Source organism: Diabrotica virgifera, chromosome 1 (genome assembly GCF_917563875.1).
Source record: "Diabrotica virgifera virgifera chromosome 1, PGI_DIABVI_V3a".
Lineage (NCBI taxonomy): Eukaryota > Metazoa > Arthropoda > Insecta > Coleoptera > Chrysomelidae > Diabrotica > Diabrotica virgifera.
Genome location: NC_065443.1, coordinates 82,570,871 through 82,586,336, shown reverse-complemented (window position 1 = coordinate 82,586,336; position 15,466 = coordinate 82,570,871). Strand labels below are relative to the sequence as shown.

The 15,466-nt window shown below is 34.5% G+C and overlaps 1 protein-coding gene across 1 annotated transcript in view; it reads left to right on the top strand.

Moving 5' to 3' along the window:
* Positions 1–15,466, top strand: part of LOC114327543 (nuclear hormone receptor FTZ-F1) — an 824,714-nt gene that overhangs the window by 763,363 nt on the left and 45,885 nt on the right. The window contains exon 3 of the mRNA XM_050641953.1: positions 6,910–7,181. Coding sequence (XP_050497910.1) covers positions 6,910–7,181 — 272 coding nt within the window. The remainder of the gene's footprint in view (positions 1–6,909; positions 7,182–15,466) is intronic.

Here is a 15,466-nt window from a genome sequence, read left to right as displayed (position 1 = left end):
GATACTCAACAGTTGTATTCTACCAGTTATGACTTATGGAGTGGAGACCGTGACACTTACAGGGTTATCAGCCAATATATTAAGAACAACACAGAGGGCCATCAAACGAGCTATCTTAGGAGTATCTCTGAGAGAACATATTCGAAATGGGACGTACGAAACAGGACGAAGGTGAAATCTGTTAATGGAAGAATTGCGCAAATGAAATGGAGCTGGATAGGACAGGACACGTGCCACGGCAAAACAATGAAAGGTGGACGAGAAACATTTTACATTGGAGACCACGCGAGCATAGTCGTAGCAGAGGAAGACCACAAAGACGATGGCTAGATGACTTCAAAGCAAAAGTGGGGAGAAACTGGTACCAAATAGCACAAAACAGAGAAGAGTGGAGAACTCATGGGAGGCCTTTGTCCAGGAGTGGATGCAACCAGGCTAAAGAAGAAGTTATTGTTTTCTTTAGGGACATTCACTTAACAAGCTACATGTTTTTATGGATTCGGCTGCCTCTAGAGATGTATATTCTCGGGATGAATACAGTCACTTAACTTCCACAATATTATTGTCACTTACTGACCCGTCCGGACAAGCTCGTAAAAACCCATAACCTTTTTCAAACACAGAAACAATCCACACTGCTTTACTATATTTTTTATTTTGATAGCAATTTCTGGTTGTTCTTCGTTTCTTATCAGATAAAACAATTGTTCCAGATATCGTTATCGCGTTTCCTCTTTTTAGTTCTTTATCGATGATTATTCTGCCGCGCCGTTTTCATTTTCTAATATTCCATAATCTTTCTCTTCCTGCTCTTAAAGAAACTGTTTATTAGATTTTTTTTCTTTCTCATTTAATTTATACCGATCCAGATTAGCTCCATATAACAGTTTTAAGTTCTACTTCCATCAGACTAATCAATACGTTTATTTAACATACCTATTATTAAGTGACAACACATTTTTTCTTTTGTCTTATTTATTTCTGTTGTTTTTGTACAGAGAAGAAATCAATATAGATGTAAGATTTTTAAAATTGATTGTTACCTATTATTCCTTGTATATTGATCCTTTTTTATTTTTAATATGAAGGTGAAAATATTTTTAACCTCTCCTCAATTAATTTTAGAAGTGGTTATTTACTGCTCTTACTCCATATCAATTTACATATCGTCCAATTGTTTTCCCTTAAATTTAGCTCACCACAAATGCAAAAAGTAATGGACAATGAAAATTTTAAAGATAAAGTAATAATTTCAGTTAAAATCTTTAATAAACATAAAAGTGCGACAAAAGAGAAATACCATCGATGGTAGTTATTAGAAACACTATTTGACAAATGAAGACTGCTCCAATTCCAATTCAAAATATAGTCAAATACAAAGCTTCAGAGATACATGAAAAAATACAAATAAAAAAAGACAACTTTATGGTACTTAAAAACATTAAAATGCCAATTGCCAACTAGGGTTTAATCGAAACAGAAAGTACCGGCCCTAAATATATCAAAATCTAATACGGCCAAGGGGACTGAAAACATTTCAACAAAAGTAGTTAAATTAATTTCAGAAGGTCACGTTGATGCGTTATAAATAGACGTTATAGTAGTAGGCTTATATTACCTACTAACATTAAAACATTTTGTTGTACAAAGTAATTGATATGGCAACGCTGTTAGGATAAAATTCTGTGTGACGCGATTGAAGCAGAAGGCACTGCTATCTATCGAACATAAATATTACCGATGGTGTAGATGGCGCCATGTCATGACTGCACAAATTATTAGCGGCAATTCAAGATATAATTCTTGTTTATCGAGATTTTTCATATGTTTAGGAAAAAATATTCAACATTTTATTGGAAATATTTTCCATTGTTACAGTTTTATATATGTTGTTATTGAAATTTTATCCAATTTCTTACCGGTAGCTTTATTATAAGCCGAAACATATTATTTTTTCTTACTGTGGCAAAACTGTACATTCAAAAATTTTAAAAAAATTCATAAGTATTTCCTAGGATTATATCTTTATGCTGTAAGAAAATTAACAAAATTGTATGTTTAGTTTTCCAGCTTTATACTTGAAAAAAAGGAGTTTTTTTGAGTTTTTTCGAAAACGAAAACATGAAGTTTGCTCAAAATTTGTCAAAATACTTCTAGTGATCACATATACCTTCTCAATTTTTTTCAAATTTTTTGAATGTGTAGTTTATTTTTGGGGGGGTTCAGATCAACCTTAATAGGGTTATTGCTCTGTAATTCTCGCACTCTTCCCGATCTCCAAAAACGAACATACCAAAATCAAAAATAATGGCTGCAATTGTGTCACGAGAAAAATATCGATATACATGGGTACTTGTATTTTCTGCTTATACTATTTCAGATACTTGTATAACTGTTGCAGTTTGTCCAGTACTAATCCTCTGACGACCTCTATGGGAGCGTTGGAACATTGTGATGGAGAGGCTCTTTATACTCGGCCTGGTGAATAATTCTGTGAGACCAGTACAGCCGAGTGGAAGCTAAAGGTGGCTCGACTCATATACAAGCTGACACCCAGATTTCATGGGCCTTGTCCAGAAAGCGAAACTCTGGCGATAGTAACTATGTATTCATTAACTTTTTGTTGGACAAAAAATACTTTGATGCAGAAGAGTTCTTGCAGGTATCGGCAGGTGCTAGAACCTATCGGCAGCCTTAAACATATTCTGTAAGGTATACATAAAGTGGCTTTCAGGTCGCAAGTATGAAAGGATGTATGAGGTCGACTTCTTTATCTACAATATGCAGTATGCGCTGACGAATAGGCACACAAATCATAGAAGAATCAAGAGGCGAATTTTGTTAAATTTTTATTTCCGTCCAAAAAAATCGATTTTGGAAAACTTGCTGATGTGGAAGCCGAAACGTCAAATAAAATACAAGACTAAAATATTTGATTTTTTTCTATATTTTAAAATAAGTAAAAATTAAAAATATCGAAACAGTTTACAACGATAACAAATCATATCCCCCTGTAAATTAGAACCATCGTTTCAAATTCAATCCGTGAGAAGGGAAGTTCAAACTGATCTCGAGGCAGAATAGAATGTTATTTTGGTTTAAAAAATTCCTCGTTATAATGGACCCATATTATAACAATCTTTAGTCCTTGAACGGAGTGATGTGGCATTTTCTAACATAAAAGTGGTATACACACTTAATTATCTACTTTTTTGGTGCATTTTTGAGGTGAAATCAAGAAAGAAATCGTTATTCTACGGTTTATAGTTAAATATAAAAGGATCCACGAATTAACTTTATGCACTGGAATAATATTATTTTATGTAAACTGAAAAATATGGTAACTTGATTCATATAAGATTTTACCGATGTCTTTCTATTCTCAACACTCTCCGCCCTGCCATTCTCCGTTCTGTCTCTTCTTTCCATTGCATCGTCTACTTGATCCCTCCTCCCTCCACGACCCTATGGGTTTGCCTCTTCTTGTGCTCACCATCTTCTTCTTCTTTAGGTACCGTCTCCTCTAAGGAGGTTGGTAATCATCACGGCTATTTTCACTTTTGAGATTGCAGCTCTGAACAAGTCGACGGAACCGCAATTATACCACACTTTCTCAGATTGTTGAGCCAGGAGATGCGTCTTCTTTCAATACTTCGTTTTCCCTGTATTTTTCCGTGCATTATGGTTTGCAGCAATACATATTATCCCCTCTCATAACGTGGCCGAGATATTGTAACTTTCTTATCTCACCGTGCTCACCATGCATGGGACTCCTTAATCTGGTATTTTCGATATCCACCTATTCCTATCTGTTATTCTGACGTACCCATACCAATTTAGTTTTTTTCGTCTATAGTCTATATATTCCAGCACATTTTTAGTTACCCCCATTCTCCTTTTAAATTCCTCGATTCTGATTTTATCCATTTTTGTAACTCTCTATTATCTCTCTTATATTCCATTTCGGTGGCCATAACTTTATTTCATTTTTTTTTGTTCAGTATTCAGATTTCTGCCCCATAAGTCATAATGCTACGGACTATTAAGCGGAAAATTTTTGTTTTCGTGTTTTTTGTGATGTGGCTGTCCCATATCACCGGATTTAACGGCTTGATACACGTTTTTGTTTGACCCAATCGACTTTTTATTTCATCTTCTGTTGTTCCGTTCCTTATGACTTAAGCCTTTTATTTTTGATCTTCATCCACTTCAAGGTTTCTTACTGTTTTTTCACTTGTTGCTAGGTATTATGTTTTCTGAAAATTTATTTCTAGACCATTCTTACAATACTCTTCTTCCAATTTTCTGACCATAAAACTTACATCTTCTTCATTTTGTGCCATAACGACTTAATCGTCTCCAGAGTTTAATGTGCATACATTTTCATCTCTTTGCATCCCTTTGTTGTTTTAAAGCTGCTGGAAAATTTCGTTCCCATCCTTTCTCTTACTATATTACTTATATACATCTTGGCCACTGCTGTTGGGGTATATCTAGATTTGCGATCCGCCATAGCGTTTCATAACTTGGCTGTTGGTAGTACTGAGTCATATTCGTTCTTTAATACATATTAATATAAATACAAATACAATTTTTACATAAAAAACAAATCTAGTACAAATTTGGAGTGATTGAAAAACATGATGTGCACTTATTTACTAGTGGCGGCCAGAGCTCAGTAGCTAATAGGTACTGACTTGTCAAGCCGATTGGCCGGGGTTCGAACAAGAGATAAACCATAAAGCTTGCACAAAAATAAAAGTACAAAAACTGCCAAAGATACAACTATATCGGCAAAGGTGTACTCAAGCAACTCAAGAATAAGAATGCCAAGGCTATCTCAAACTCTCGGTTTCGGTCATTTGGTTTCGCTTAGCGGCATTTGTCTAGATAAATAAACAATTGGATTATGTTTATTCTGGTTCTAATTGGCTTTTAGATTGCATTGAGGCGTGCAGTTTTAGCTTCAATCCGAGGTCTTGCTCATTTACATTTTATGTTGTATTGGAAATGAACTTTGCCGAGGTAGTATTTTTTATAAGTTCCTGTATAAAACTGGGACAAGAAGGTATCGACATTTATAATCTTTCTGCTTTAATAAGTTCTGTATAAAGACTGTTCTTCTGCTATAGAAACTGTGCTATTAGGCATTTCCAAATCGAGTATAGAATTTTTATTTGTAACTTATTTGTTATAAAGTGAATTTTTGTAAAGGCATAATTCTTTTATTTAATAATAAAATCACTAAAAGTTCAGTTTACAAACATCTCTACACCAAGTGAAATATATTTTCAATAAGAACGCCATATAATTATACATATTACATACTTTATTCTAGAAAACGGTGTATTCTACCGACTAAAATCAAGAGTAACTTTTAGTACTAGAATATCTCACAATATAATAATCCAGTATCAAAAATGCTAAAAGTTAAAGACAAAAAAGATATGCGATAAAATAACCGTTGCCCTACCCAAAACGGACGCCTATGACCGGTACTAGAAATTCACAATGGATGAAATCGGTTTATCTCTGGAAGATAAATATGCGTACCAATTTTTGTTTTTCTAAATAGAAGAGTTATGGAGGTATTTAAGAAAAACTAATTACAAGACGCCATCTTCAAAGGGCTCTAGCTCCTTAAGGAAGCATTTTCGGACTAGATGAATTGTGTTAAAATGTCTTAAAATTGTATGAGGAATCTCCTGTCTTCGTTTATCGGTAGAGTTTCTGGACACCCTGTATACACCAAGTGAAATATATTTTCAATAAGAATGCCATATAATTATTATACATATTACTTTATTTATCCATGTTACATTAAATTGTAGTGCATTAAATCACAAGCGTTGTTATGATGAAATGATTTTAGTGTTTCTCTAGGAAAACGTGCATTTCGTATGACCCGATCAACATGCTTTTGACATTTCCTTATTTATATCAATAATAATTTCGCTTTGCAATAAATCAGAAATAAGAAATGAATGAGGAAATGGATGAAAACTAATCAACAAAAGATGCTGTTTATTCTTGTTTTCATCACTGATTAACAGGTATAGTTGTTCCATTTTATCTTTGCCCAAACGTCATGATTCACTTTCAAACAAGTTAAATCAAAACATAAAGTAAAACGTACGTCGATGTGTAATATCATTGATACATCATACTACTGGTAATGTAATAATTAGGAAATGGCTACTATCACGATGGACGTATTTTATGAAGTTATTTTATTGAAGGGTTAATTCTTTTTTCACTGTTGAGGAGATTGTTGAACTCAACATTAAACAGCTTGAACATCATACTACTATTACTAGTATAAAGGTAAATATAAAATGGCAATAAATACATTTTAAAAACAAAAAGTTAATCAGTAATTTTGAAAATAAACAAATAAGCTTTCGTTCGACATGACTATCCACATCCACACTCATGTAGTTTACTGACAATTTATAGGTTAAAAAATGTTACTTGTCACATTTGTGTAAAAAATAAACAGGTACTTACCGGAATTAATCAAATTAAAAGAACAACAGTTAGCCGTTCTAACAATAACAATTATGCTTGAAAATTAAAATTAAAATATACACAAAGACTAAAAGTTAAATAATCTGAAAAAACAAATAAACAATAAATTCAAAAAATCGCGCGTGGTAAGACCTCAATATCCACGTATACTTTAAATACAGTGTGTTACTCTTTATTGTAACAAATACAAAATAGCAAATCCAGTTGAAATAAGACTTTCTGTTTGGACTAAAAGAGTAAAAAAGTTTGAAGAAAACTGAAAGAAAATCTTGATTTGAGCTCTCTAAATTATTTCTTTTATAATTAACACTGTCTTTACCATTGTATTACTACCTACTGACATGACCTATAATTTTTTTGACATTGATTTTTTGATTTCAGCTGTTCGAGCAGACAGGATGAGGGGCGGAAGAAATAAATTCGGACCCATGTACAAGAGGGATCGGGCCAGAAAGCTGCAGATAATGCGGCAGCGGCAGTTGGCGGCTCAAACGTTGAGGGGCGGATTAGGGCCCGATATGTATTCCGGACAACCGGGCACTTCGCCTTTCGCCAACATCCACATCAAACAAGAAATACAAATACCTCAAGTGTCCTCCCTTACCTCATCGCCAGATTCGTCGCCCAGTCCCATAGCAGTAGCTTTAGGCCAGGTTAGTATGGGAGAAATGGCTTGGAGTTGGAGAGGGTTTAATTCACATTTAAAAACCATAGGTCTAGTTATTAGAAGCTATATAATTGCGTCGTAGACAAAAGTACATTAGGTTATCCTAACGTTAGCTAAGCACTCTTCTTTGACTTACTTCTTTGGTATTTCTGTGTACTTCTTCGATCTGGTTGCCAATACTGCAATTCTCAGAACAATTTTCTCTACTGCCAAAGAACTCAGCAATACTAACAACTAATACTATAGCAAGTCAGAGACATCATCTACAATTAACTACAATAAGCATCATCATCATCATCATCCAGCCTTCTGCATCCAAAGTTGAACATAGGCCTCCCCTAATTTCTTCCAGTTTTGTCGATCTTGGGCTTTCTGCAACCAATTCCCAGCAATCCTTTTGACATCGTCTGTCCATCGTGTAGGTGGTCTACCTCTACTTCTTCTGTCTTCTCTTGGTCTCCACACTGTAATTTTTTGGGTCCACCTCCCGTCCTTCATTCTGGCTACATGGCCAGCCCAATTCCACTTCAGCCATGCTACTCGCTCTATGACATCTGTGACACCTGTCCTTCTGATTTCTTCGTTTCTGACCCTGTCTCTGAGAGTCAGTCCAAGTAGTGACCGTTCCATTCTTCTTTGGGCCACTCTAAGTTTCGTTGCTGTGGCCTGGGTTAACGATAATGTTTCGGCGCCGTAAGTCATGACTGGAAGCACACATTGGTTGAACGTCTTCCTTTTCAAATAATTTGGCAAGTTGCTCTTGAAGATGTCTGATAGAGCTCCATATGCGGCCCATGCTAGGGTGATCCTTCTCTGTAATTTGGCAGTTTGATTGTCTCTGGCAATTTGGATTTCATGCCCCAAGTATTTATATTTATGGACCAATGCTATTTCGTTGACGTCGACTTTTGGATTTTCGTTTGGTACCAGGTTTGTCATGTATTGTGTCTTTCCAAAATTTATGTTTAAACCAACTTTTTTACAGGCGGCATCTAACTCAGTAAGCATAGTTCTAATCTCTTTTAAGTTGTACGTTATAACAACTATGTTGTCTGCGAATCGTAGGTGGGAGAGCCTTTTACCGTCGACATTTATTTCTTTGGCGTCCCACTCCAATTGTTTGAAAGCATGTACAATAAGCATAGAAAGGTCATAATTTGATATCTCATTGTACAATACCTCTCAGGATTTCACTCAAAACATGGCTAATGCCTATCAGATCGAGGCCAAGTAAGCCATCTGGTAAATTGGTATTGCCGCCCACTGCCAATTATACAAATTTGCCGGTTAAGATCATTAATAATCTTTACTTTAGAATATTTTAGAAACAATTTCCTGGATAAATAGATATTTTAGATAGTTAGATACGTCAAAACAAATGTAACTCTTATTGTGGTTTCATAAGTTCCCTTTTGCACTGATCGGTATACAGGTTCAGCTTCCTTAAATACATTCTTCTAAAGGTTTCTGTATTTGTTCAAATAACCAACATTCCCCCTCACAGGGATGTGTCATACTATCTGTCGGTTATAATGTCTTATTTGACCTTTCTCTTGTACTCCATTTATGATACACCATTCAGTACACAAGCTGGGGTCTATCAGGGCTCAATTTTAGCTACAATTTTATACAGCGTCTACATGAGTGCCTTTCTCCACCCGATAAGCAGGCCCGAGTCCACCCCATCAGCAGGCCCGAGTCTGTCCTGCTATGTGCTGACGATACTGCACTCCTTTCCGCAGGTACCGCTCATAGGACGCTAAAACATAAAACTGTATCGATAGAGTTCAAAATAACTGACAAAAAATCGTGAGGTGTTACAACAAATGGAGAGTTATACTTAATCCCTCTGAAACCCGTGTATCTTATTCAGAAATCCTCATAGCATTCGATACGAAGATGCGAGGAACCAGATAGTACCTACATATTCTTCGAGAGAGACTCGAACTCAGATCCTAGGTGTCCTATGTCGGAGTTCATTTAAGCAGAACTCTCAACTGGAACATCGACATCAGAAACACCCTAGACAGGATAAGAAAAAGAGCAAATTTCCTGGATGTGCGTCACTAAACAAATACCAAAGTAACACCATTTTGGCTACTGAAAGAAAAATTCTGAGGAAATGGGCGAACTATTGTTAGTTGACTCCTTTGCTAATATTTCCACTATAGAGGAGAAAATTAGTTGTCTCGGCAAAAGATACGTCTTATGCACGATAGACAGCTCCAACATCAAAGCTAAAGAGGCCCTGAAAACTCCTTGCACATACTCGCCAGGTGCCAAAAGAAGAAAGTTCCATTCCCTCCAGCCAAGCTTTTACACTGGTAACGAACTTCCTGATGAGTTACGACGTCCTAGAAGAAACTCCCCTTTTGCAGATAATACTACGCTGCAAGCCAAAAACGCTGATTGAGAGCCATTTCAAGGTAGAGCTCATCTGAGTTGCTCTCTACTCACGGTTTGGTTAGCTTCTCCTTAAAAATATAACAACACTCTTGGCTTATTGCTCACCTTCAACATTCCGCTCCACTAGAAGTTCTGCCACTGTATCAATTTGCAATTGACGTTGCCTAAGAGACGAAAGCCTAAGTCAGGTTATCATAACGTTCAGATTTGATTACCAACTTGATACCTACTCTACGATTTGTCTGAAATGATTCCAAAAAATCGTTACAAATATAGGAAAATAATGAATATAGTCAATAACAAAAGAGGTATGATCTCATTTAAAATAATTTTACAGAATGGGTCCCATCTGCCATTTTCAGTAATTTAAAATATCAGAACAATTTACATACCCCTAGTTAGCCTTGCGCCTTAGTTCTGGTACCCATTTTTTTTAAATTGCTGTTGCTATATTTTAAGAGTTTATAATAAATATGATCGCGTTTTAATTTAAAAATTACTTTAACTAATAGCAAATCCGTCTCGAAGGACCAATCTTAAAATTCTATTAACTAATGAGTTCAGATTTAAGATAATATATTTATTTAATCGGTACTGGTTTTTATATATTATATTATAATGAAATAAGTTATAAGCAAAATTTATAAATTAATTGAATGTGTGTGTATGTAAAAATATGGAACGCTACCTTTGACGATGAATGGCTCTTCTTCTTTTCCAAGTGCATTTGACTCTGCAATTGAACTGCCTTACACTTGTTGGGATGGGTTTAAAACTGTTTATAAATATGTCACTTATGACGTTTAAAACATGACTGAGCGTATATGTGAACGCTATGTAAGCTTGGCGTCCCTTAGGTACTTTAGGGGCTGCATCTATAGGACCCCATTGATAACCTAACGTAAAGACATACACGCATACCTGTTAATTAAATAAAATATGAAAAAGAAATAATTAATAAAATACTTAATAAGAGATAAAAGCAAAATATGCGTGGTGGGACGGAACAGCTGTTTCAGAAAATACAGATAGTTTCAAAAGTTATGCATCACCCCTCGTATTCACGATGTTTACGCTTTTATAAATCCGTATCTTTATTACATATTTAATTTGTCTTTTTTATAAAAAATATACATTTTTTGGTGTTTTATTTTATTTGAATACCCATTTAATTAACCTGGTTTTGCCAAGGTGTAAACATTTGAAAAATGTATTCTGGTGAAATTTTTGAAAACGTGATTAAAAATGAATTGTACTTTAATTTCTGAGTTGGACCGTATATGAATTATCGATTTAGTTAAAGAAGGATATTCACAGCGGTTCGTGGCGGAAAAAGTGGGTGTTTCTCAGAGTGATGTCTAGCGGATATGGAATAGGTTCCTGGAGACAAACTCGATACGAAATAGAGCTCGGTCTGGTAGACCCCGAGTTACCAATGATCGACAGAATAGATATATCAGAATTTTCATCCGTAGAAATTCTTCTATGTCTGTACCAGCCATCCAAAGAGAATTCAGGCATTCTGCTGAAGTCAGAGTATCGTTGGCTACAATAAGAAGAAGAATTTTAGACTCAGGTTTGAGGAATGGTCGACCAATAAGAGTTCCTCAGCTACAACCTAGACATGTTTTGGACCGCCTCCAGTGGGCTCAAGAACACATACAGCTCCCCCAACAGTTTTGGAACTTTGTGCTTTTTTCAGAAAAGACCAGAATCTGTTTAAATAGTGATACCCAGCGAATTCGTGTGTGGAGAGAGCCAACAAGAGCTGCACAACTAGCCACACACGAATTCGCCGGTTATACTATTTAAACAGATTCTGGTCTCGTCTGAAAAAAGCACAAAATTCCAAAACTGTTGAGGGAGATGTATGTGTTCTTGAGCCCACTAGAGGCGGTCCAAAACATGTCTAGATTATAGCTGAGGAACTCTTATTTGTCGACCACTCCTCAAACCTGAGTCTAAAATTCTTCTTATTGTAGCCAACGATACTCTTACTCCTGCAACATGCCTGAATTCTCTTTGGAGGGCTGGCACAGACATAGAAGAATTTCTACGGATGGAAATTCTGATATATTTATTCTGTCGATCAGTGGTAACTCGAGGTCTACCAGACGGAGCTCTATTCCGTATCGAGTTTGTTTCCAGGAACTTATTCCATATCCGTGAGACATCACTCAGAGAAACACCCACTCTTTCCGCCATGAACCGCTGTGAATGGCCTTCTTCAACTAAATCGATAATTCTTATACGGTCCAACTCAGAAATTATAGTACGATTCATTTTTAATCACGTTTTCAAAAATTTCACCAGAATAAATTTTCAAATGTTTACACCTTGGCAAAACCAGGTCAATTAAATGGGTATTCAAATAAAATAAAAAACCAAAAAAGGTATATTTTTTATAAAAAAAGACCCATTAAATATGTGATAAAGATACGAATTTATAAAAGCGTAAACATCGTGAATTAGAGGGGTGATGCATAACTTTTGAAACTATGTGTAGTTATAGGAGAGCACCGAATTTTGCATTCGCACTGTATAGATATGCACATGAAAATTATAAATTGTTATAATAATCATTGTAATAATTAATTCGATTACTTTTTGTATTTAATTTTTATTCTCGGATTACAATGATTGGGCAATTCGTAATCTTCAGAATAAGGACAAATTAAACACTGCACATTTAACAATTGATTATTCTGTGGGAGGTAAAAGGTTAATAATTACTAAATCAACGTAATTTATCTTTTAGCTGGTTGTCTTCCCAGCAGGTTGAAAATTAATTCTTTTAATGAGTTATAATCAATTATTTTCTCAGGTCTTTGTTTTGTTACTACAAGGATGTTGTGCACATGCACATAATTGTGTTTTTTATTTTTGAATCTAGAAAAGTATTCAAATGGTGATAGTGGGTCTTTTATAGAAAACATTACATTTTTGAACGCGTGATTATTTTGCTAGCACTAAAGACCGTTTAATAAGGGTCAATGAAAACTGGGACAACACACCATACATAAGAGAGAAAATAAAAAAAAAATCCAGTAGTTCTTTTCAATAATTATGTGTGCCACTTAATAGTTCATTAAGTTAGATATATGACACTGCAAGAACATGGACCGACTGACTTAGCTTAAATGATTGGGAATATATATTGTATTCCCACTGGATATATTGGGGAATTTGTTTAGTTTGGACGTCATGCGCAATAAATATGTTACCGCAGAATATCCTATAAGATAAAATAGACATTAATATAGAGGACCAGATGGCAGAAAAATATATTGGTTGAGGAATCGTCGCTCTTTCTAAGGCCGTGGATAAACCTAAAATCATATTGTTGGTCTTCAAAAATCGAGAGAATATGTAAAAGCTACAGTGTGGTAAAATGTATCATGCGTAAGTAATTTTTGTATGTACCTAATATTAGATCTCCGTAAAGCAAAGTAAAGGCCTTTTCAGTTCTATACATGAAACAAAAGCATTTTTTATTTGACAATATTGAGGTACCAACTGTTTAGAAATACTTTTTTATGTTTATAATTTACTCATTATGTCAAAAATTTATGTAGGTCAAAACGGCAAACAGGTGTATGTTCTCAAAAAATTTTTGATAGTGTGTAAAAAAAGTTTTATTATCAGCTAAGTACTTTCAACACATAACGTGCCATCATCAGAGCTTCCTAAAAGGACCTTTAAGATAAGATTTTTTTATAAAAAATGAGTGAAAAACTTACGTCCTCTTATAAAACCTTCATAGAAGAGCAATTGCTAAACGACACAATAAAATACATGGATACTGGGCAAAAGCCACAGATATCGGGTATAACAACCCCTTACAATGAATAAATTCACATCTAAATTCTTTTATATATTAAAAAGACAACATGGCTGAGTCAAACCATTTTGAGCCCACGTGAACAGCTGAGGAAGACTGTCATTTATTAAAATGATAAAGAAGGAACCACAATCTTATGCGACCTCTATATTCGTAAATAATAATTAAAATTAAAACCTATACATGGCTTTTTAGTCATTTTCAATTTTTAATTAATTTTAATTATTATTTACGAATATAGAGGTCGCATAAGATTGTGGTTCCTTCTTTATCATTTTAATAAATGACAGTCTTCCTCAGCTGTTCACGTGGGCTCAAAATGGTTTGACTCAGCGATGTTGTCTTTTTAATATGTAAAATAATTTAGATGTGAATTTATTAATTTTAAGGGGTTGTTATACCCGATATCTGTGGCTTTTGCCCAGTATCCATGTATTTTATTGTGTCGTTTAGCAATTGCTCTTCTATGAAGGTTTTATAAGAGGACGTAAGTTTTTCACTCATTTTTTATAAAAAAATCTTATCTTAAATGTCCTTTTAGGAAGCTCTGATGATGGCACGTTATGTGTTGAAAGTACTTAGCTGATATTAAAACTTTTTACACACTATCAAAAATTTTTTGAGAACATACACCTGTTTGCCGTTTTGACCTACTTAGAAGTGTGTACAAGTCTTACAGTCTTTTCCAGTTTACAGTCTTTTCCAAAAATTTATGTACTTATACAAAAGTTGAAAATTATTTTTTCATCATTCTGTATTTTTGTCAAAGGCAGGAAAAATGTCAGGCTTTAATAGTAAGACGCTTAATCCTGACAAGAGCGATGTCGACTCACCCGTTAGGCTGTTACGACGCTAGGAAGCAGGGCGAAATGATACTGTGATCAAATCTTAAGAGATAATAAAAAATCATCCCAAGTTAGAAATGATAAATACCAGATGCAATGCAACCTAATTTCGAAAAGTCGTTTACCGTCATTTTTAGGAAGAGACGAATGTGATTCGAATAAAACGAATTTCATAATGGCAGATCAATGCTGATGTATAGACTACTCTAACTCTAACCGATAAGGATTTGGGACTGGAGTAAACAATCATTACGACAGATCTATAAGAATTGTATCAGATAGCCAGTCATTAAGGGCTCTGAAATCGAATCTAATTGATTCTAAATTAGTTTGGAACTGTTTTCAAAATCTGATTCGGATAGGAAAAAGTAACAAAATAAGATTACTATGGTTGCCTAGACATACCGACATTGAAAATGGATCTTAATCATTCGAAGACTTTTACACATAAACTTTCGAAGGAGAGATCTATAAATCTACTTGATATGGATAAAAAATGAACTACGAATTATTGTCACCTCAAATGTCACATGAATGGAATTAATTGGACTGACAGAAAGCGCAGATTGCAGATTTTGTTAGGCTGAAGACAACTGCCCAGGGTTGTATAGAGAATAAGGCTCAATACATTTGAGCATTATCAATTCGAACCCTTCGAATTCGTAGAAGTATCATCAAAGGTCAAGTTTTTTAAAAAGGCTGGGCTGAAAGTACAACTGTAATCTAGGAATGAGTCAAGATAGATCAATTTGCTCGGCTGGAAGTGTAGTAAAAACTTCATCACTGGTTTTGAAAGATCCTTATTTAAAAAAATATAAATCGATGAAGCTGCCATTATTTTATTAAATGAAACTAACGAATTGGATTGTGAGCAATATGGAGAATTGAAAACTTGATGTTATGTCCTGTTATTCCGTTTGTCTGTATTTTTGTTTTTGGTAATTCTTCAAGTTTTTAAACTTAAAATTGATTTTTAATTTTTTTCATATATATTTCTTATTTAATATTGTTATTTTTTGTATATTTTAATAATTTGTTTGTATTTTTTTACAGGTATATTATTTTCTTTGGATTATTTTTATTTTAGTTACTACAAACTGGTCATAATATTCAAATTATGTAGATATAATATGATTAGGTCTGGATCCCGCGTATGAAAAAAAAGTTGATTAATAGCAA